At 36.1% G+C, this 24,227-nt stretch overlaps 1 protein-coding gene across 3 annotated transcripts in view; it reads right to left on the reverse strand.

Moving 5' to 3' along the window:
• Positions 1-24,227, reverse strand: part of plce1 (phospholipase C, epsilon 1) — an 81,761-nt gene that overhangs the window by 37,205 nt on the left and 20,329 nt on the right. For all 3 annotated transcript variants that reach the window (XM_055022612.1, XM_055022611.1, XM_055022613.1), the window contains exons 6-7: positions 9,995-10,182; positions 8,656-8,798 (exon numbers count right to left, since the gene is read on the reverse strand). In XM_055022612.1, the coding sequence (XP_054878587.1) occupies positions 8,656-8,798; positions 9,995-10,182 (331 nt within the window). The remainder of the gene's footprint in view (positions 1-8,655; positions 8,799-9,994; positions 10,183-24,227) is intronic.

The raw sequence follows: 24,227 nt of genomic DNA on the forward strand, positions 1-24,227 counted from the left end.
TGATAATGACAAAGAAATGCAAGAGGAAATGATAATGTGGATTGAAGGCATTATCGACATTCATCAAAAATGTCATAAATGCATGTTTTAATAACACTCTGAAGATCCATTAACTCAGATTGAGAAGACATGTTGTCTTCCTAACCTTCTTCAGACGACAGCCAAAGCTGTTCTTTAAGATTTTGATTTGGAATTTCGCTAGATCATTTCAAAAGGTTGTTTCTCACCTGCTGAAGCAATTCTTTTGTTGATTTTGATACAGGGTTGGACTTAAAGTAATGGTTAACAAAAGATCAAGAGTCATTTCTACCTCCAGAACAAGATTTAAAAGATTGTTTTAGTTATATTTAACCATGGCGCCCTTTTCTACCTGGCTTCGTGCTTTCGGAGTGGTCTCTGGTCTGTTTTGAATTCACATACAGATTTGAACCAGAATTAATTTCAACTGAACAGAGACATAGGTTTTTCGATGGACTAGAGTAAGCTCACTTATTTCATTAGAATGAAATAAATGAGAGAAAGAGAGACATATTGAGCTTATGAATCAATAAAACAAATGAACTAACAAAAAAACAACTCCTAGGCAATTTCAAATACCATTAATCATCCAAATACTACCAAATAAAACAATGATCTTAATGCATTACCCAGAATCAGTTGAGACTAGTATACATTTTTAACTTGTTTCTTTTGTGAATCAGAGGGATTTACGCCAACCTTTGGAAAGAAACCTTGAACATAGATCTTTTTTTTATCTCTGGCAGACAGTGGCACACATTTGAACTCTGTTTTCATGAGCATGTCAAGAACTGATAACTTCCTCTCTGGAGAATATAAAGAACTTTAAAAGGTGCAGCACAAACAGCTCCAGTGAAATGACCCCAAACAAATCACTAAATTTATAAATGCTGGCGATGTTTTTATTCATTAAATTCTCCCCCACTCGTCAGTAAAAATTAAGATTTGATCAAAATAATAGTTTTATACACTTAAGATTCTTGTTCAAAGTGAATACACCTCAGAATAAGCATCACTTAGACACTTAAACATAGCAAGCATAAATGATCAAAAACAGTGTAATGATTATACATAAATATACTTTGGAGATATTATACTGCTGTAGAAGCAATAAACAATCAGTGAAACTGCTAACATGTCTTACATATCAGAGAGTTTCCTTTCTGATCAGATAAACTAACTCTTTCAAAGAAAAGGACTCGCTCCAGGCATGCGACGTTGAATTTGTTTCTGATTTTTTTTTTTTTTTAGAGATGAAGCCAGTGACAGAAACCAGAGAAAAGACGTTTGGACAAATCCAATAAACAGTTCTGTGTTATGAAACCAAGGACAATCAAAAACATCTGTACAAGTACTGAAGGATTTATAATGTTTGAGGAAAATGGAGTTTAAACTCTCATCCCATGGAAAGTCATTTGTACTTCACAGTAACTTAAACTAATCAGACTGAAGTTTAACAGGGATTCTGGACTCCTAGACAGTTTTAATGATAGTTTTGTGCAAAGGAATCACAATGTGCAATTGTTTTCATTTATCCTGTATTCAATTATACCAACCTCCACAATTTTAAATACGGTAGGTGTAATAGTGGTTGTTCAATAAAACGGGTACTTGGTGACAGGGACTGTGAACTCCTGGACAGTTATAATGACGGCCTTAAAGGAATCACAATGTGAAGTTGTTTTCATTTACCCTCCATAGTTTTAGTGACTCAAAGTCATATTCAATGAACTAGAAAATGTGTTCTGATTAGGAATGTTTGTTAGAGTAAAAGTACCTTTTGAAAATAACCTGGAAGAAGGTATTAAACATACTTTTCTGCAGTTAGACTGTTCTACAGCATATAAATGTATTCAAATGGTTTTTATTGGTGTGATGTTTTTATAATTTTTATCTGTCTAATTAATCTGCGTGTTTCACAAATTGAACTGAGGTACTAAAACGATACGTTTAAATCATACTCTAGAATTACTTTTCAAAATTACTATATAAATATATGAGAAAAATGAATCCACTCATGACTAAACTTTTTCAGATACATTGACTTACCTCAAATTGAGGTATGCTATTATATTTGTTTGGGTTCCACTGAATTATGTATTTTTTCCCCAGCCAATGAAATTAAGTTACTAATTACTAAATAAACAATTATATAGTTCTTTACATCAAAACAAAAATTAATTTTATGGTTTTTACCACATCTTTGGCAGGAGAGTCAATTTTATAAATTTATAAGCACTGTAAAATGAGCCTTTAATTCACAAATCAAAATAAAGTCAGTCATTTGAAATTATTAATGGTGTGTGAAGTACAGTATGAGCCAATTTAAATAAATAAATGATCATTTTAGCTTGAAGCACTTAAATTTAAAGCTCAAAACACTAAAAAAACAGAAGTCTAGAGTGAAGCTTTAAGTCTGCAAAAACACATAGAAACATGCATAAACCACTTCCTTACAGAAGTGGTTTGTGTATTGCGTAAAAGCTCAATTTGAGTAAAGACACATCAATGTCTAATCTAAAATTTTAAACAATTGAAATTAAATTTAACCTTTCCTAAACAATATCCAATGTAAATGCACTTCACTTCCATCAGCGTTACTAATTAACATGTACTCCAACACATCAATAGACTGCTGGATATCCCATCTGCATAACAACTGAAAGATGACCACAACAGACAAGGGCAGCTGCAGCTAAGGTACTAGAACAATTAAAGCAGAGTTTAGCATGTGCCAACATGCCTTTTTGTCCTTACTACAAACCTATTAACCTCACATGAAATACAAGCAAACTTAGATGCAGATTAATTCTTCATATTTTCACCATTAGATCACCGACAAGCTTTTTAAAGTTACAATTTCCCTGCACTGCAGAGCGAGGAAACCTGCAGTCTCGCTGTACTTCATTTTTCCCTTACTCACTGATCAGCTTGAAGTCCGTTTGGTGAGAGTGCTTCATGGCTGTTGGACACAGCTGACTGCTCAGCCTCCGTTCTGACAGCTCAGCGCCAGGGTGACCACGATACACTTGTGCACATTTGAGTTGACAGTCCCGTCTCTCCCACAGCTGTTCCCTCTCTCTCTCTCTCTTTGCTCTACTTCTCCCTGCCTAAGTCCATTTCCAACTTGAACTCTTTAACTTGTACTATCTGCTCTCTGTCACTCACCTGCTTAGTGTTCTTGTAAGCAACAGCAGAGGTTCCTCTCTTTCTCTTCACCACATTCATTACTTCTCTCTCTCTCTCAAATACGTTTTCTCTCTCCCTTTCTGACATAACCTCATAAGTCTCCCGCCCACTCCCTACTGACACTACACATAGTTCACAGCCCTGTGCTATAGTTAAGCCAACTCTACATAAAAAAACAGTGTCAGAATTCATGCAACCACATCAGCATTCAGAAAGCAATGAGTTACAGTGCGCAATCAAAAGAAACAAATCTTTTCAGCCTCTTTTCCTCCCTAATTTTGTCCCAGTTTTACCAACAATGAATGAAAACAGGTAGATATATTTTGTTTTCTCATGTAACTTTGTAAGCAGAGTTCCACTCATTTCTCCATTTTAATATTGCTGCAGTTTAAGCAATCATTGAAAGACATGTTCCTTTATCTGTTCATTTTGAATGACTTTGCATGGCTCAATCACAGTTCAAGAATGATACAAATTTGGCCTGCCATTACAGGAGGTGAAGCAGGTGGATATTCTTTTAAGTTCTTAAATCTTTTATCCATTCACAGTCTGTAGACAATTCTAAATCATTTCCTGTGAACACTAGGGTTAAGTTACAACTACACTGAATTAGGTTTGGGAAAATGGTAATGAAAGGGCATGGAGAGGTGTTAAGAGTTAAAACAGGCAATGGTAATTTTGCTCCCTTGCTGTTTCATTCCTTTAAAATTTTTGTTTGTTAGTCTTACTGGTTGCTGAAGCAACTTATAATATCACTGCAACATTTGATAAACCGAGAAGTAAATGCTATGTCCTGCAGTTTGCGTGTCTCCTAGCTAACGTGCACCTTTCTGACTTTGTGGCATCGGATGCTGCGTCACTGTTTGCTCTACATCCTGGTATCTTCTGTTCATTGTTTGGAAAGGGAGTTTATCGCAAAGACCTAAACACACAGGTTTTCCATCAATGTCAGCTATCTAGATGTAAGCATAGTTATAAATCATGTATTAAGTAACTTAGCAGTCCATTTTATCTGACCCCAATTCATCTACTGTCAGGTTGGCTGAAAATATAAACAGAAAAACCAACACATTTTACACTTTGTCTCTGCATGCTTTAGAGTTATAAATTTGACAGTTTTGTTATTTGATTACATAAGCTTTTGGAAAGGGAGATAGTTTGTCATCTGGAGTCACATTCTAGGTGCTAGAGAATTTCCAAGCAGAGACCTTAAAACTAAATAAAGAACCTAAGTACAGCAAAGTGTTTATTTTTACTTTATTTTTTGGGCACTGTATCAGATAAAAAATTATGAATCTCCGTGTTTTTAGGCAACAAACAGAGTCAGTCCAGAAACAAATAGAAAGCTGTTCTTTCCCTCTGAGGTACAGACCATCTCATGTCAAAATGATGACAAAGGTTTGATGGAGCTGATAATCTGTGAAATAAAATTAACTTTGACTTTAATGTATGGGCGCGCTGATAAATTGGAAACAGTTTCTTTAATTCTGGGTGGTCGGCCAACTCTCACATGTGAAACCAATCTTATTTACTGCCACAAAGGTCTGAAAATCAGCCACTGCCACTTTCTGCACTCCTGAGAGAGAGGGACTCGCCCACTAAATCATATCTGCACATCCACAGTTAACAATAGTCACCCAAATGCTGCCAACTCACCAACTTTGTGGCTATATCTAGCCACTTTTCAGATAGAAAAAAAAAACCCAGCATTAACCAAAATCAGAATCAGCAGAGCAGGCTTTCTAAAGAACGGTGATTGGCCAGAAATTGAAATATATATCCATTAGTTATGAGCATTTAAGTGCCGGGTTTGAAAACTGCAACCGATGAATGACAGTTATGAAGTTTATTATGAGATTATAAAACAAATCTTATAATTTAAATACTTTGACCAAAGTAAAACCCATCAATATCTACAATCTCACCATAAAGAATGTTTGTTTTATTGAGTATATTTAGAGATATTACCCATTTAAACAATATGTAATCTTAAATCTTTGAGACTTCCCTTTGCTTTTACTCCCCACAATATTTGCTGTCAATGAGTCCTAAATACTGGAATGCCACACAATGTAATGTGATGACTGAGCAAAAGAGAGACAAAAAAAGACGGAAACAAAAAGAAACACCAAAACTGAGCTTGCAAGGATTGTAGCTTGAAACTAAGTCATGCACTTCCTTTACAGCAGTATGACACAATATAATATGTTATATAGGAAATGATCTCAAGACATGTCTGAAATAGCCTTTTGGAGACAATATTATTATTACCAAATCCCAAAAGTCCTTTCTTCGATTGTATGTAACATGCATGAGAAAACATGCAGTAAAAACACTTGCACGAATAAGCAAGATTAAAACAAACTAACTTCTTTTTCTGTGACAGACAAATAAATTTGGGATCTTAACACATGGCAAAGAAAGATAAACACACTAAAACTGTCTTTCATTAGACATGACTCAGAAAATCTGACATTCTTCAACAGACAGCGTCTCCTCGAAAGAGACATTTCATCACTATGTTTGTGTATGAAACTCTTTAACAACTTGTTCAGTAAGTTGTTGAATAAGTACATAATACATCTTCATCCAAGTGGACAGAAAATATCCTGGATCTTAACAATACTTCTTACAATAAACACTTAAACTAGTCTCTTCAGAGGAAATAAAAATCTTGAGTTTTTTCTTTCTCCCATGTTTATTATCTGCTGAATTGCATAAAAAAAGATCAAGGGTGAAAGAAGCAGCATTTTTCTGTAGGCCTTAAAGATTAGAACCAGGTTATTATGTTGAAACACTGACAAGAAAACCGATACCAAAAATGGAAAGCAAACTACACAGGCACTGTCTAAGAATTGAACTCTATCAGAAGGCCAAGTTTTAGAATAATTAAACTTCATAGATGGGAAAGATAACTTTCTCGACCTTATACACAATAAATCAACTTTCCAAAGCCCCTGAACAATTGAGTACTTCACTTCAACAAGAAAGTGCATCCAAATCTACAAAACTATGCCTAAAATATCTGAATATATGAAACATTTGAATGTGATAAAATTCAAAACCAAACATTTTTAAGGGGGAAAATACGTTTTTTACTACCTTATGAATAAAAAAAAAAAAAAAAAACATTAGTAGACTGAACTGATGTATGTCAGATGGTTTCCCTGAATCTACATGTCACATTAAAAATGTGACTTTGCATTGAGTCTCTGATTCTTGATGTGTCTCAAATCATTCTCCGTCTACATGTGCACCACACCGGTTCTGTTTTCTTTGCTCCAACATCCACACAATCAGAACACAATGTTATGCTGAAGATATGCGCTCCGTATGTGTCCAACTGCCTGCCTCTATCGTGCTAATAAAAAGTTAGCACAACATGAAAAAAAGTTATTAACATGACTGATAACGCTGCCTGTCAAATAAAAACAAATAGAGAGATTAATAATTTTCTGTGCTTATGCGAGCATCACAGTGCATGTCTCCATGATCTTGCCAGAGACAGCTAGTCCCCTGGCTCTGTGCCAGTGGAAATTAATGTTAGGATCAGCTTACATTTAAGTCATACGTAATGTCATTGTTGAGAAGGTGGACGACACAGCAACAACCCGACTGCCTAACAGTGAAGTCATGTCGAGCGAGAAAGAGACACTGAGGAAACGAGTATGATGTTGGCAAGAAAAAAGAATGACATTTGGATGACATTCTTGAAGTTTTTCCATTTTGTATGACAGCCCAACACATACATAACATAATAGTGAGATGAAACGATGGTAAAAACAAATTGTTTTGCAAATAAAACTCTGTAAAAGTCTGTTACTAATACATATAAAGTTACACTTTAGTTAAACTAACATCCTGAACAGATCCATCAAACTGTAAAATAGGGCTGTAAAAACAAAAGCACAGCACACTTTTCAAACTTTTAGATTTTAAACAAAGATGAAATTACATCAAAAACAGCATCAACAGATTACCAATCTATCTGTAAGCACTATTTTTTTCTGGAGTACCATGTCTGGCTTAAATAGGTTACTGATCAGTTTTATTTTATTTTTTTCTAAAGAAGAACTCAAGAACCCATTTATTGATTTGTGATCCCCAAAAGTTGTCACAATCCTAAATTTGAGAACCATTATTCTATCACAACGCAAAAAAATAAATGAATGAATAAAAAAATCTCAATATAAATGATGTGATTTTTGTGTTGCAACTGTGGTGATTTAGAATTGCGATAATACATCAAGAACAAAGGGAATGAAGTATGGGTATTACTAAAGAGCAGATAAGGTCTTTCCACTTTCTTTCATATCCCACTACAAAATCTTCAAGAATAAAAAAAGAGAGAGGATGTCATGGAAAGTGAAAAGAGGGTATAATGAGGAAAAAGGACAACAAGGGAATTACGTGAAAGGAAAGAAAGGAAAAGGGCAAGCAAAGGAATCAGCTGCAGATTCCAAACAAACCAGATCCTCCTGTGGATGCATCATGTGGGAAAAGGGCAGAAAGTAGAGCAGGAGACCACAAGGGAATACTGACTCACTTCTGTTCCAAAGTATTAACCTCTTCTTTTCAACAAATGCAACAGCTGATTATTATTACTAAATGTGAGTCTCTATAGCACACCTGACAACAATTATGGCATTATAAAGAATAAAGCTATAATAAAAAACTTTTTGCATTCAATATATCTATCTGGTACCAGATTAATCCAAATGTTATCTCATAAGATTTTCCAAAAACAAACAACAAGCCCAAGTCATATCCAATAATATGGAATCTGGTGTGGTCCAAATTTCATTTGAATTAATTCAATTAAATTAAATCCATTTAAAAACTCAGTTTCAGGTTCAATTACATACAATCCAAATACACTGCCCCACCGGTTAAGGATCATAGTTGTCTGCGAAAAGTTACTATGTTTGAGTCTCCATCTAACGCAAACTTCCTATTTTAATAGCATCAAACAACAAATGCTCCTTAATATGTAGTAATTTGCACAGTCTTAACACTACCACAGTCTGCAGTCTCACTTATTTCTGCTCTCAGAAGCACAGTTAATTAACGCCAAAAAAAAAAAATAAGGCAATTCTGAATCGGCTACTTTGCAAGCACCAGCCCATAGCATGTCAAGTAACATCGCGCCAAGGTATTTCAGCTTCCCAAATGTACTTTCTCTTCACAATGTATTAGATATGCACTACAAAAAATTGGTAAGAGCAGGATAACATATAAAAATTCTGTTCATAAACTTCCAATTGGTAATAATGTATGCAAGGACTTGTGCACGTTTGTACATTAGTCAAAAAGATACACCAGGGCTATTTATTTTGAAAATTTGTACATTAATCTGGCATTATCTCAAAATAATGTTTACAAAGGTTTTGCTCCTTTTTCACAGCAATGTGAATGTTTGTACCCATATGATACAGTATAAAGACTCACCCTTTAGCACAGCGTGGCCGTTAGAGCACTGGGCTAATGCGAAGGGAAGAGAAGCCCGAGCCCCAAGGGAAAGCGTGGCCTCGAGGAATGCTCCAGTGAGCAGGGAACACAGCAACGTCTTCTGGTCACAAGCACGATATACTCTGGAAATAAGAAGGTGGTATTTTGTATTTTAGTCTAAACAGTGAAATCAACGTATACTAGAAATGATGTTATCCTATTTACAGCATCCATACAATCATAAAACTTTATCAGCACTAAACTTTGTGAGATATGGAAGTACACTGATGCGATATGACAAAGGGAAAACACAAGCACAGACAGAATATGTCTTTAGTGGTAAAATATATCAGACATCTACCATGTTATAAATTTGCTACAGCACATCACATGGTTTTGTGTATGACAATGCTACAGGTCATTGGAGCATTGGGAATAATTCAAGTTTAGGTTTGCTCACATCCAAAAAACAAATTCTCATCTTCCTGATCAAAATAGAAAGTTATCTATATACATTAATGTTATATTCAAAAGAATGTAAACTATTTTCAGTGTTAACTGAAAATAGCTGCAGAGTGATAATGTCTGAGTTGCTGATAACCAGGTTATCTGCGATGGTAAAAATTTTGACAGTTGCTGATAACCAGGTTATCAGCAACTCAAATATGTTGTATTGGGCAGTGAAAGGAATGATTCATCTGAAGCCAGAAGATGAAAAAGTTAACTAAATTTGATAATTCGATGCAACAACATGAGCTTGTCAGCTGCAAACTGATTCATATATCATTTGATGTGCATCATCTATCCAGCTATTACACTGCAGTTTTGCATTGTGTTTTTTAAGGTGTACATAAATCAACGGTTTTATGCTAATCAATACAAATAAAACAAGAGCAAGATGTTCCAAGAGGGAAAAACCTTTAACTATTATTAGAACTTAACTTAGAACTTCAGAACAAATGCTAAAGTTCTAAGCAAGCTTTTTTCTCGCTTCTTCTCTGTTTTGATATGACTTGTTGATAATTTGGCTCATAATATTTCTTAACTGAGTTTCAATGAATAACTTTTATGCAAAACTTATGGAAAGAATTGTTCCATTGCTTCTTAAATGAACTACTTTAGTTTTAACTTTGCAATAATTAATAAATATGTTTAGTTCCAGCTGACTGGGTCATATCAAACAAAAAGGGTGCAAGTGACCTCTAGCGTCTGTCTTTTACCGCCATTTTACAGTGATCATCAGTGACTATTATTTCATACTTTTACATGTCTTTGAGAAATGCTGCTTTAGAAATTGAGCGGGCTGACGAATAAAGCAGAAATGAAAATGTTAACAAACCTATGCGGATGAAAACGTTGGTAACACCAGGGATTAAAGCAGGTTTTCAAGTCCTGTCCCACTGGTGTGGTAAGGTGAAGTGGACACAGAGGCTCCCTGAGGCAGGCACATCCAGGCTGAGACAGCAGAAGCTTTCTGGAAGGATGAATTAGATTGATTTCTCCTCTGTCCTGCAAACAGTTGGTGACCTGTCAAAGAAATAATTGAAAAATAGATCGCTTACTAGTAACTCAGTTAAATGTCATCCATCTAAACTGCAACAAGATCCAATACACAAAAGTTATGAGACTGCATTGCAGCAACAGTCTTCCGTTGCAAGACAGGCTGCTACCAGAGATTCCTTCCTGCCTACAGTATCACCATCCACAATGACTATCTGAAGATACTTGGATGGTATGAGTAACAACATTAAATTTTACTTATGGAATAAGAAAATCTTTTTGAATGAAATTAAATTGATTTTTTTTAAGGATTACGGTGAACTTTTATTATCAAAAATAAAGAAGACAGAGTATTAATGGGTTAATTGTTCCTTTCACTGCCACTTCCAGAACTTTCAACTAACAGGAAAACTTTTAAATCAGAAGGCACTGTTATATGGTCTCATGTGGTAATCTTCAGAAACAATTTCCTTTAGGAAGGACGGAAGTCAATGTGTGAAGAGATGAAAATAAACAGAGAAACATAGCTGTGGCACAAAACAGATGGAAGGTTGGGTGTAAAAAGCATCCACACAGAGAGGCAGACAGATAGGTAGCTAAATAGTGAAAACAGATTGAAACAGGCCTGAGATAAAAGAGAAATCCCCATAGACTTTTGACAGAAATAAGACTTTGACAGAATTGATTTCCAGAATAACATCTCCTACAGTTCACCTTTTGATCATTCACTTCTTGGAACAACGTCCATGTAACAAAAGGAAACAGTTATTGAAAACGATTGTCTTGTTCTTTGTCCTTGAGTGAAGCTGCAGACGGTCTCTCCTGGTACAAATTTCAGAGAAAAACCATTAAGACAACACTTTGCAGCACGCTAAATGGGCCTTTATGCCTCCTGTGGGGACTGATCTTTCAAAAATTGGACCAAATCAATGTTGGTGAGCAAAAGGGAGATGAGAGCAATAAAAGTTTAATGAGAAAATACAGTTCCAATGTTACCACCAGTGAAAGTGTGCCTCTGTGCTGCATTTCATACAGTGCTGACAAAAAAGGAGTAAGAGGTAAATAAATTTAACTTCATATTTTATCCTCAATACAATTACTGACTCGGAATGGAGAAATGTCAGATAGACATTAACACAAAAGGTGCAGATGTGGGACCTTGCAAAATATTAAAACTTATTGAACTTATTTTTTTTGACAGAACTTTTATTGAACTTATTTTTTTTGACAGAACTTTTTTTCTTCTTTTTTTAACAGCTCACCAGTTTAATAAGACCAATATCAAACATTTTAGACCGCAAGCAAAACGTTACGTGTGGTTTAAAACAAATACTGCATATAACTCTGAAAAATCCAATTCTAGCATAATGGCGGCATAACGATGTAAGAAGGCTCTTCTTCAGGAACAGGGACGTTGGTCTAAATTAAAGGGAAGATGGCTAAACACGGGGCAATTCTGGAAGAAAAACTGTTGAAGGCTTCAAATGACTTGGGGCAGGGTGGAGGTTCCATAAATACAGACACATTCATTTAATTAGGAAATCACTGAAATCATTATCACCAGTCATTCTTGTTCTATAGCATAAAAATCAATATAAACCATATATAAGTTTCTGGTTGAAAGGTGAAAAAATTTGAAAAGGTATGAATATTTATCCAACCCACAGTAGTTTTTGGCTAACTTGCCGTCTCGGCGGGATGGGTTTCCTGCATGGGTGTAGGCCGAGCTGTTGTCAGATCTGAGCCATCCCTGGGGAAGAGACATACCAGCCTGCCAGCATGTTTACGAAGAGAGGAGGGAGGAGGGGCTAAATATGAGAAACAAACGCCTAAATACATGAATCACTACTACAAAAAGTTCTGCTTCAAATATTTGTTGAGTAACATGTATGGCTATTTTTCTCATATTCAGTGTTGTGTAGTTCATATCTTTACCAAAAACATTTTTAATCTGATAAATTAAAGACTTAAGTTAATATTAAAGTGACAAACAACAGAGGAGTAACTGCTGTATCTTGAAACCATAAACAGGAAGAAATACAGATTTCGTTGAGGAATGTTCTTTAACTGCACAGTGAAAATTGGCTAAAGCTATATGGGGATTATTTATTTTATTTTTTCACTTCAATCCACTTAAAGCTTTTTCTCCTATTATCATTTCTCTTTCTCAACCAAAACAAGCAGTAACACAGAAGCCTCCAGTTTGACTGAGATGAGTAATGAACCAAGAAAAACTACAGGTCAAAGTGTTTATGTAAAAATGAGCCTGACTCCAAAGCACATGTTTGGGAATGCGGTGCTGCTTTTGATCGACATAGAGCAGCTGGCTTCACACACAAACAAATAAAACACACCAACTTACAAGTAAATTCAGGCTTTCAGTAAAGATCACAGACTAAATATGTAAATCCATATTAGATCTAATCTATGATTAGATTGTTTTTTGTAATTGCTTTTGACTTTCTGTGGACACATTTGTGATAACGCTGCAGTAAATTAAAAAACTGGAAGGTGTTTATTTTTAGTACAGTAAATATAAAAGTCAATGAAAAACAAAATATACCCATTCTCAGATCTAGGGTTTTTAGCTATGAGGTCATAGTAGAAGTCACTTTAACACTTTCTAAGATTATTTAGATTCAACCAGAGGTGCAAAACAGTTGCTATGAGATCTTAGTGCTGATTTGCTGCGGTTGGAGGACTTGTGGTTCATCCAGATGTTGTTATGGTCTTTTGAAAGAGAAAACAATTTCCAAACAAACCACTCTAAAACCACTCTAAACTTCCCAGGAGTGGTTCTCTTCACCAGTTCACCCCAACAGGAGTATGAAAAGTGCTTGGAGAAATTGCAAAATAAAATATAATTTAAACACATGAGAAATCTCCAGCTCCACAGGCCTAAGTTAGAATGGTAAATGGCAATGTTCATGGCTGCATAATTAGAAAAACGCTAAACAAACTAAATGTCTGTCATGAACTTTGACATTTTTGATGAACCCCATAAATCCTCAGATTTAACGTTTGGGTTTTTCTCAGAGTTTCTCTTAACACAAATGTGGGAAGATTGGCTACTGCGCTGTTTCCCTTTTAGGGATAACTGTTCTGTAGAATGACGGAGTTCAAATTGTTTGGAAATTAACTTAAAGCAGTCATGATCAGCAACAACTGCTTCTCTCGGGTCATTGCTCATGTCATTCCTGCTTGGCATTGGTCTAATATACTTGTCCTCCCCAGATGCCTGCTCTTACAAAGCTCAATTATGGCCAGGTAATCAAATGCAGATTATTTCATTTCATAACCTATTAAAGCTTAAACCATCTTGAAGCATAAAAGCCTAGAATTAAAAGAGGGAATGTTTTCTTCTTCTCCTGACTTTGCATAAGCAGCCAGGAAGCACCCTGATTTTCTATGTAGCCACAGTCACAAGAGACACTCGGGCAATAATTGTGTTTAAGCTCTATTACATAAGTGATGTGCATGTCATCCAACATCAATACATCCGGCATGTCCATTTTCTTCTTAGATTACATTACCAGTGATCTTGCATTTCAGCTAGTTAGTAGAACTCAAGTTGTATTAAGACAGTCGCTGCCAATAGAGGATTGCAGCTCACATTGCAATGTGTGTACAGGAAACACTAATATCTTAAGCTCTGTATAGGAACATTAAAACTGTGAGGGGCAGCTGTACAAATTTAGTTCAAAGATAGTTTTGTGCTGAAACTAAATTGAACACCTGACAGTATATATATATATATATATTAATATATATATATATATATATATATATATATATATATATATATATATATATATATATATATATATATATATATATATATATATATTAATATATATTCAACCATAATATATATATATATATATATATATATATATATATATGTATATATATAAAAATTCCCTTCTCACCCACCGCGGGTGGTTCTTATCCTGTGAGCTCGGGTCCTCTACCAGAGGCCTGGGAGCTTGAGGGTTCTGCGCAGTATCTTGGCTGTGCCAAGGACTGCACATTTCTGGACTGAGATGTCTGATGTTGTTCCTGGGATCTGTTGTAGCCACTGCTCCAGTTTGGGGGTTACTGCCCCGAGGGCCCCGATGACCACAGGCACCACTGTGGTCTTCACCTTCCAGGCCCTCTCCAGTTCTTCCCTGAGGCCCTGGTATTTCTCCAGTTTCTCGTGCTCCTTTTTCCTGATGTTGCAATCACTTGGTATTGCTACATCTACCACAAACGGCTTTCCTCTGATGTTTATCCACTACGACAATGTCTGGTTGGTTCGCCATTACCATTTTGTCTGTCTGGATCTGGAAGTCCCACAGGATCTTAGCTCTGGTGTTCTCTACCACCTTTGGGGGTGTTTCCCACTTTGATCTCGGGGTTTCCAGTCCATATTCTGCACAGATGTTTCTGTACACAATGCCTGCCACTTGGTTATGTCGCTCCATGTACGCTTTCCCTGCCAGTATCTTGCACCCTGCTGTGATGTGCTGGACTGTCTCAGGGGCCTCCTTGCACAACCTACACCTTGGGTCTTGTCTGGTGTGGTAGATCTGGGCCTCTATTGCTCTGGTGTTTAGGGCCTGTTCCTGGGCGGCCAGGATGAGGGCCTCTGTGCTGTCCTTGAGTCCAGCTTTTTCCAGCCATTGGTAGGATTTACTGATATCAGCCACTTGGGTTATTTGCTGGTGGTACATCCCATGTAGGGGCTTGTCCTCCCATGATGGTATCTCTGGCACCTCAACCTCCGTTCCCTGTTGTCTGAGACATTCACTGAGCACATTGTCTGTTGAGGCTTTGTCCCTGATGTATTTATGGATCTTAGTTGTTTCGTCCTGGACAGTGGTTCTCACACTCCCTAGTCCTCTGCCTCCGTCCTTGCGGCTCGTGTACAGTCTCAGGGTGCTGGATTTGGGATGGAACCCTCCATGCATGGTTAGTAGCTTTCTAGTCTTAATATCTGTGGCTTTTATCTCCTCCTTTGGCCAGCTAATTATTCCAGCAGGGTATCTGATTACTGACAGGGCATAGCTGTTTATCGCACTGATTTTGTTCTTGCCATTGAGCTGGCTTCTCAGGACTTGCCTTATTCGTTGGAGGTATTTAGCTGTGGCTCGAGGTTGCCATTTGCTTGTATATATATCTATATCTATATATATATCTATATATCTATATATCGATATATATATCTATATATCGATATATAGATATATAGATATATATATATATATGTAATAGTAACTGGTGCATCCAATAGTAGCAACATTTCAGTCTCTTTCCTTTTCTTTGGAAGAGTTTGTTTGAATACCGGGAGAAAACTGTCACTCACTCGACACTCACCACTGAGTCCCATTAGGCAATTTCTCTGCCTGGCAACTGCCGTTCTCGAAGAGGATTAGCATGGGCGACCGAGAGCCACGAACCACTCCTGAACTTTGAGCTGGAATCCACATGCACAAAGACACACTCATAGATCTATGCTCATGCTAGAAAGCAGATATGCAAACACTTTATGACTTATGCCGTTATGCATATCATAGCAGATACATTCAGCATGTATGAGCACACAGGACACATGAGAAGCTGAAGGCATCCGCCTGAAATCCAATCACTCACATCTTAAATGTCTTTAGTTTTAGGTCTGTAAATAGTCGTAGACAAAGTCACTTACCAACCCTCTCTGTGTCAAATCTGTGTTTCTTTTGAACAAGCACACAACAATTTACAGTCCTCTAGTCTTTATTATTTAAGTTATCTATTGGTAGAGAAGCAATAATACAATACACCTGAGCTACAACAGTGAAGCTTTCCTTCCATTTCTTTTTAAACAGTACATGAAAGAAGTTGCAAAAGGCCACAGCATTTTATCTGGTAATTATATCATTAAATTAAACACAAGTGCTTACATGGGCTTAAACAAATCACATTAGCACAAATCTGCCCTCGGACACTCTCTCCCACAGGGCTGTTACTCAAAGGATAGAAATAAATTGTTTTGTTAGAAAACCGCTTTTGGAAGTGCCCTACAGAGCAGAGGTTGGCTCAAGTTGCCCAGAATAATTTGCAAAAAAAAAAACATCTTATTTTCTTTCTTTGAGTTGGACTTTGGCAAAGTAGCAGAAGGCTTTTGGTTTGATAATAAAGCTTGTAGGGATGCACCCAGAAATCATCTGGTGAGAAGAATCGACCGGAATCAATTTGAACATTTTTATTTATTTTTGTCTGGTCTGTGAACACAGACAGTTGAGTGGCCAGTTCATGGAAGTCAAAACACTTTGAAAACTGTAAGAAAAAATATATATTTACCAGAGATAGTTCTTTCTCTGCAGACGGTGAGATAGCAGGAAGTCTAAATGCAGCAAAGCAAAGCTCTTCAGATGCGTCTTTTGAAGCTTTTGACCTTTGCTAAAGGTCTACATTTCTTGGGAAGATGGATTTTTAGAGTTAGTAATGCTAATAATGCCAATAGTTCTAAATGCTAACATGAGATGTAAAGCCCAATTTTAAATGTCATCTATTAAATCATGTCCTTCATGCCTTATATTAGTAATGCATTGTTTAGCTGCAGAGCTGTGTAACCATGACTGCTCTGTAATGTTGTCTTTACATATAATTTATATAAGCGACTGTTGATTGCAGGACTGATTCTATGTAGTTACAATAAATTAATGATTTAATCAAACATAGTCATACTGTTTTGTTTTGTTTTTGCAGTCATTAAATTAAAATTTGGAGTTAATTATTTTTTATGATCTTGGAAAAAATACACATCTATATAGTATATCACATTTTTTATTTTATATAAATAAAAATGTTACAGATTTACACTCAGTCCCTTAAAGAATTCTTTTGTAACTCTTATTAATTTATTCAGCTATCTCTAACTCAGAATTTTACTGTTGTAAGTTTAATTCATAGCAAAGCTACTCCTTTTGGTTTCATGGAGAAAATAGTATCTTTTTTTTATAATTTTATTTTATTTATGAAGATGTCATTCCTAAAACAGGCCCACTCTCAATTTAACCAGAAAATGCCTAAATAACATCTTTTAAAAGAAAATATGCATATTGAAAACGTTATTGAAGGTCAAATTTTGATCAGTGGATTTAATGAGTAATTATTAAAATATGGCTGTTTTTACTATAAGCTTACTAACAGAAATAGTGAAAAAAAGAGCAGCTTTTAATGAACAAACCTTTTGAAAAGACGTGAGTTCAACCTCAAAAGTCAAGACAATGAAGCCCCTGATCCATGTCAGTGATACTAGATAGTCTTTAGGACAAAACTGAATTTTTAAAATGCCATCCTCCTTCAGTACTTCACAGCTTTGTATTGTTTCTTCTTAGCCCCTAAAGCTATGCTCACAAAACATTTTGAACTAATTATGAGGTTCAGCTGAATAAATCAAGCACCTTTTTCCAGGAAAAAAAGAACTCTAAATCACTGTCAGATTTAGGTCTGAGGCAGGCCTTATTCCAAAACCTTCAAACCTTAGCTCTATGTGCTCTATTTCTCTCCAGTGAAGTGCAAGCAGAGCACAAAAATCTGTCTCATAGAATGAAGAAAATATGTAATCTGCCAGCCCAATGGGACAAGGATGTTTAAAACAGCTGGACCTGGTGCAGGAGCCAGGTATGTTCGGCAGCTCTGGTATCCAAGCAACCTAACACTGTAACCAAACCCACACTAAAGAGAGTCAACCAAATCAAAAGACAAGACAAGCACACCCAAACATGCCAAGCAGACATCCTCAGTTGGGTTAAACTGGGACGGGGTGCTTAGGACGTGCCGCAGTGTTTTGCAATCATCGCTTCTGATTTATATGCATGTGCCGAGAACATAACTTCCCCTCAAATAGAAACTATTAATCCTGCTTTCCGTGACCAAAGAGGAGACAAAGAGGAGACAACCTCTCTCCTGTATCCTGTTCTGATCTAACCTATTCTTCCATTGCTGCCTTCACAAGGTAATGTTTTCTCTCCAGCACCCTCTGTCTGTCCAGTCTCACGACTGCTTGAGAGATTTTCTCTTTTGAGTCTATCCAAGTTATGCGTAGTTACTATGAGAAGTATTTAGTTGCTTATTTTTTTCATTTACAACAAATTACTCCAATGCTAGAACAATTTGCAAGCATTCCAAAGCATTTACTTAGTGGGCACAGTTTTAGAGTCTGCTTCTTTTCACTGTCTTGGTTTAGAGGACAAACTTGACTGTGTTTTTGTCTACAGAGTATTATTCAACGCCTATGTTACTTCCTCCTTACCACCAACAGTATATCCACTTCAATTTCAATTTATGCTCCACAATGTGTGATTAGGTGATTAAAACAAAGACTACATTAATATTACGTAATTAATATACATATTCAGAGGTAATTCCCAACAAAGAAACCTTTTCATCTAATCCAATGCTGCAAAAAGTGTTCAACCACTTATACATTACTTCTCTTTTTGCTTTGTGTATCTCATGTAATTGTTTCAGTAGTGATTATGGTATTGTCAATTTTAACTCAAAGTAAAAAAAATAAAAAAATAAACTTATAGCAGACAAATCTTTTCTAAAAACAAGCATCTGCAATCATTAAATTCAAGTTATTGTTTTATTTTTATGCACTGTGTTTTTTTTTTTTTTTTCACAAAGTGAACATTGAATTTAAACAATTGAAAATTTGTCGTTTCTGGTATTTCTAAAGGATACAACCAAATTCAGCTATCAATCAAAATGTGCAATATCAATCTGAAATAGCAACAACATCCGCTGAGGGATTAAAGTTTTAAAGGACTGGATATAAAAATGACAGCAAAGCAGGAAACACAGAAAAGACGTGCAGAGAGAAAAACACAGGGAGCATAATAAAGGAAATGGAGAGAGAAGCCAGGGGTGACTTGAATTACAATCCCCTGTTGAATTTCACAAAAAAACAGTTCACTACAGATCAAGGAGCTGGGCCCACCTCCCAAGCACTGGCTCACACCTTTAACAAGCTTAGGGTATTATAGCATTGCACCCAGTTGAGAGCTGCAAAATTTCTGGGTCAGTGGCAATCACTACAGAGAGATTCATTCAGCTAATTAGGAACTCAAACTGAACCAGAGTGAACTTGAGCTGGAAAGACCATCAAAACACTCAATAAAGCATTGAAAACACACAAAGCAGAAAGCATGTGTCAATATGAGACTATTGTTATAACATTCTTAAATAAAAACACCAAGTTTTCATAGTATTCCATACGGTCACTGAAGATATTGTTACGCTAGTGAAGAAACTTGTGGAAATGTAGGAAAAAATAACATTTCAAATGAGTTGTGTTTAGTTAAACTTGGAGACGCACCGATGTCCATCCACCACTTTGACCTGTAAATGTTAACTGACTCTAAATTGATTCTTAAGAACTGTAAGACGCAGACAACGTTTTAAAATAATCCTTTGGCCTTCCCGCTGTAAGTGGCCCATTATTTATGCTAGGAGCAAGGGCAACACCACTCACTATGTGATCAGTCAATGTAACAAACAACCTCATGATTTTAAAGAATGTTAGGACATTTAAAAGAGATAGTTAGAATTTCAACAGCCATGTAGTATACATTAACAAGTGAATACAAGTTATTAACTCTGAGATCAGCTCTGCTCAAATTACTCTAAATTACATTTCAAAACAATTCTAACCTTACCGAAAATAATTTTAGAAGGAAACTTAAGTTTAAATATGTTGTTAAAAGAAACTTTGTTTTTAGGCTCAGATCAGCTGTAATAACAGAACCATTACAGGAGGCCCAAAATAGCAAACATTTAGGGTGATGCAGTTCACTACAAGAAAAAGAAGTCAGAAATGATAGAGCAGTTGAATGACGTGTACAAATAAAAGAAGCGGGGTATCCAGTAACCCATTTTTTTTAGATTACGTTTGAACTAGGATTCTGAAACTCAGACACAAAACTAAAGTGATTCATTCTAACGTTTTATCAAGAAGAAAAAAAAAAGTGTTTTATGTGGCATGACTTGGTTTGTCTCTATTTTGTTATTATTATGTCAGCAACCACCAAAAAAGCAGATAGGTTTATTAAAAAAGAAGATAAGTTCAATCATACGTGACATTTTCACGCTAAAAACTTTTCTCGTGTTAAGCGGAGAACAAACTCATCTTAATCAGCCAGAAAACATGTATTAACAGCAAAAAGTTAAGTCACACAACATGACGGAAAGTTATTGTCCAAATACAAAAAAACCCGCTTACTTACTGAAGTAAAACAGGAGCTGATAAACTGAAGAAAAAGGAAGAAAACCCATCAAGCTCCAGTCCCTCTCAGACTGTGTGTACACTTAGAGAAGTGCATAAAGGCTTGAGTGTATGAGAGCACAAGAGCCGGAGGAAGAGAGGGAGTGTAAGAGGTCTGAGCACGGCTCAAACTAGCAGAGAAAGAAAAATCAGAGGCAGGGAATAAAAATAGGAAGAAGAAAAAAAAAAGGAAAAGGCGGAAAGAAGACAGGGATTCAACGATGGCTCCATAACACAGAAGGGACCCCCATATTAGGTTATGAGGCAACAAGCCCATCACCACCCAGCGACATGAGGGGAGATCTTATCAGAGAGAACACTCTAAACACAGAAAGACGGAGGAGACGGCGTTCTACGAGGTTTCAATCGATCCTTCTCTTGGACCTGCTTCGATGTGTAAGCAGTGTCAGACGAAGCTCAAATAAGACCACCGTGCATTTATTGGGGGACAACTCAACAGAAGCTAAAAAATTGCTTTTTACATACACACAGATAAGACACAAAGACTGAACATATTATGGGAGATTTCAACTGCAGGAGACATTTTATTAAAAAAGGATAGGAAGATATTATTCATCTTCCTAAATAAAGATAAATAATATTGTTATTATCTGTATTATTTAGCAGGAGTATTCGTTCCTGCTGTTCAACAAATAGTGTGCTGCAGAACAGAATTAATTTTCAGGGTTTTGCAAAAATAACCACATCTTGAACTTTTAATATTTTGTCACATTACGGACATCTGTGTACTTTATTAGGATTGTTAGATTTTTTATTTACACAACTCATACTTGAGCTACAACTCTCTGAAGCTTCTTGAGCCTTACTGTGGGCTTTTTGGCTGCTTCTTGCAGTGATGGTCTTTTTGCATGCCCCGCCAATTTAGGCAGATTGTCAATTCTGCTTTAAACCTTTATTCATGAGCTCTTCTGACACTGTTTTGTTCACCAAAGTGCCAGAGCAAACCACTGAGGGCTCACAGAACAGTTGTATTTATATCCAAGAGCAAATGTCACATAGTTTTGTCTCTCCTGACAAATTAGGTAATTAGGTTGTACTGCATTTTATTTAGGGGAGTTATGGTAAAAGGGGCTAAACACAGATGAACATCACACATCTTCATTTGTAGTTAACTTCTATGTCACAATTATGCAGCTCTATACATGTTAGTTTATTAGATAAAATCCCAGTAAAACATATTGAAGTTTGTGACTGTGATGTGACACGTGTGGAGAGGTTACAGAGGCAGGAATACTTTTTCCACACACTGTAAGCGCTTCTGTGCAAACAATAAGACGATGATGCTCCATTTAAGAAAATCTTTGAATAAAACATGGTTTTACTGTGCCCAAATCCCTTACACAGCATCAAGGTTGCTGAAAAATGCTTGGATGCCAGGTTAGCACTTCAGGTAACATTAAACTGTCACATCAATCGTGATTAAGGTGCAGCCTCTTAGGCCTGGCAACTCAATCTGCAACTGTGTCCGAGGCAACCTAAGACCAATGTCAAAACTCTTCTGCTAAAGACTGTTCTTCTATATTAGCTCTCTGGCCTTTGGTGGTATATTAGAAACAAAGTGGAGACGGATCATCCATACGGTTGTGACCACCCACCTGTCACGGCATGGACTTCCCCAGAGCTATGCCATTGTGTTCAGTGGCAAAAGAAAACAAAAAAACAGGGATAATGTGGAGAGGACATGAGCGTAAACAACACCTGGCAAAACTTTTTCCCATATACGGTTGTTTTTGGTCATCAACAATGTTTATTTAGTTAGGTGATCTCAAGGTAACATCAACATGAATGTCAGGGCCCACGGTCTCCCAGCAGAACATTGCCTCAAGCATAACTCCACCTTGGACGTTTAACTGCCTTATCTTTATAAATTACAAACCGTAATTCAGTTTGTTGTGACATTTTCTATCAAAGCAAACATTCTTTTTAGCACTTCTTTCTTTATCGGATCAGGCAACACAGGCCAGTTTTACTCCCCAAGTGCACTGATAGGGCTTGGCGGCCAAAAACTTTGACTTATCACCACTTTTACTTCCCTGGAGCCATTTCTGTTGGTCTTGACCATAGCAGACCAAAACAAATTCAAAGAAAACACATTTAATGTATACCTCCGAGAGAATTACATTTTTAACGCAAAGAGATAAAAAAGTAAGACATGTCATTTCGCTGCTGTCTTTAGAAATGGAAACCCACTACAATCACAGCAGACAGGTTACTAAACAGAAACAGCTTGTCTTATTGGCTCTGCTGGCTTAAGTGGAAAAATTAAGCATTTGCCCAGCTGACATCAAAGTGGTCACAGAACAAAGCAAGCAGCTGGCCTGTCCCCACTTTGCATTTCTTTGATCGATACTTAGCTAATTAGACTGCTCAGTTGAGCCTATAATAAGGGATTAGATTCATGTATAATAGTGTATTCCTTACATTTAGGGTCTTGCAGGACCCAAGACTCTAATCAATAATAATGAATGAATAAGGAGCTGTAGTTTAGCACAGATTAGCTAAACTGAAATAAAGATACAAGCTAACTTTCTCTTTCTGTTAACATATAACAGTTTAAAAAAAAAACAGCTGATATGTGAAATAAGTTTGTGCTAAAAAACAATTCATTTCATTAAAAAAAAAAAAAAAAAAATCATGCTGCCCTCTAGTGGAGCACTACAAAATTTAACAAAAAAGGGGGGGAAAAAATGAAACACTTAGAATCAATGAGGTGTTGGGTTACTACACTGGACTAATGACACACTCCATATCTTATGGGATTTTTATTTATCCACTACTTAATATATATATATTTGTATAAAAATTCTTTATTCTTTAACAGCTCCCTGGTTGTGTGAGAACAAGATTTCAGATCAAGGCTAGATTGTTTCTAAACTGGTCTAATAAAATTTCTATTCATATTAACCATTCCTTCTTTACTTTACATTTCTAAGAATAAATTATTTATTATGTTTCCAATAGCATCAATGTGGCCAAATTAGAATGGTGTCAAATATCCAATTTAACTACAAGAGTAAAGCCACTATGGGAGTAAAACCAGACATTTTGAGCGAAACAGAAGGATTATCCAATCAAAATGGTTTGAGAATTGAGTCGGATCACCAACCTCAGCCCGTTCTGCTGCCAGCAGCTGGGAGTAGTTTAAAAATTGGATCTCTTGCTAGGTAGACAAATAAAGAATAATCTCAGTAATCTGCTACTCATCTAATTTTCTTTAAATTGTTAACACAAGCAGTATATAAGCGCAGATTTTGAGCGAGAGCAAATTGTGTATAACAGTTCTAATAAATTCCAGACAAAGTAAGGACTTGATCTCAGTTGTGAATAGATTTGTAAATGGTTTAAGCATTTAATATGCAAGTCCTTTAAGTTAATTTAGGCTGAGTCAAAAAGAGACCGTAATTTGCAGCAGAATAAACTGGTTAACAGCCACTGTAAACACAAAATGCAGGTCTCTTATAACACCAATGGAAGGAAACATTCTGTAAAATTTAAAGTTTGCTTCTTTACTACATTTTAAATGCAATCTAAGTGCTCATTATATTTTATTGATGCAATCCCTTGGTAATCTTTGCATAAACAGAACTTTTAATCCCTATTTTTTGATGTGTATTGTTTTTGTCTATAAAGCATTTTTAATTGCTTTATTGAAAATGCAATTGCAATTGAATAATTAAACTGATTCACTTAAAATAAAATAAGATACTGTTAAAAATATATAACAATTTCACAAGTTTGATGTCTGTAAGGTGACTTG

This window comes from Poeciliopsis prolifica, unplaced genomic scaffold (genome assembly GCF_027474105.1).
Source record: "Poeciliopsis prolifica strain line A6 unplaced genomic scaffold, Auburn_PproV2 SCAFFOLD088, whole genome shotgun sequence".
Lineage (NCBI taxonomy): Eukaryota > Metazoa > Chordata > Actinopteri > Cyprinodontiformes > Poeciliidae > Poeciliopsis > Poeciliopsis prolifica.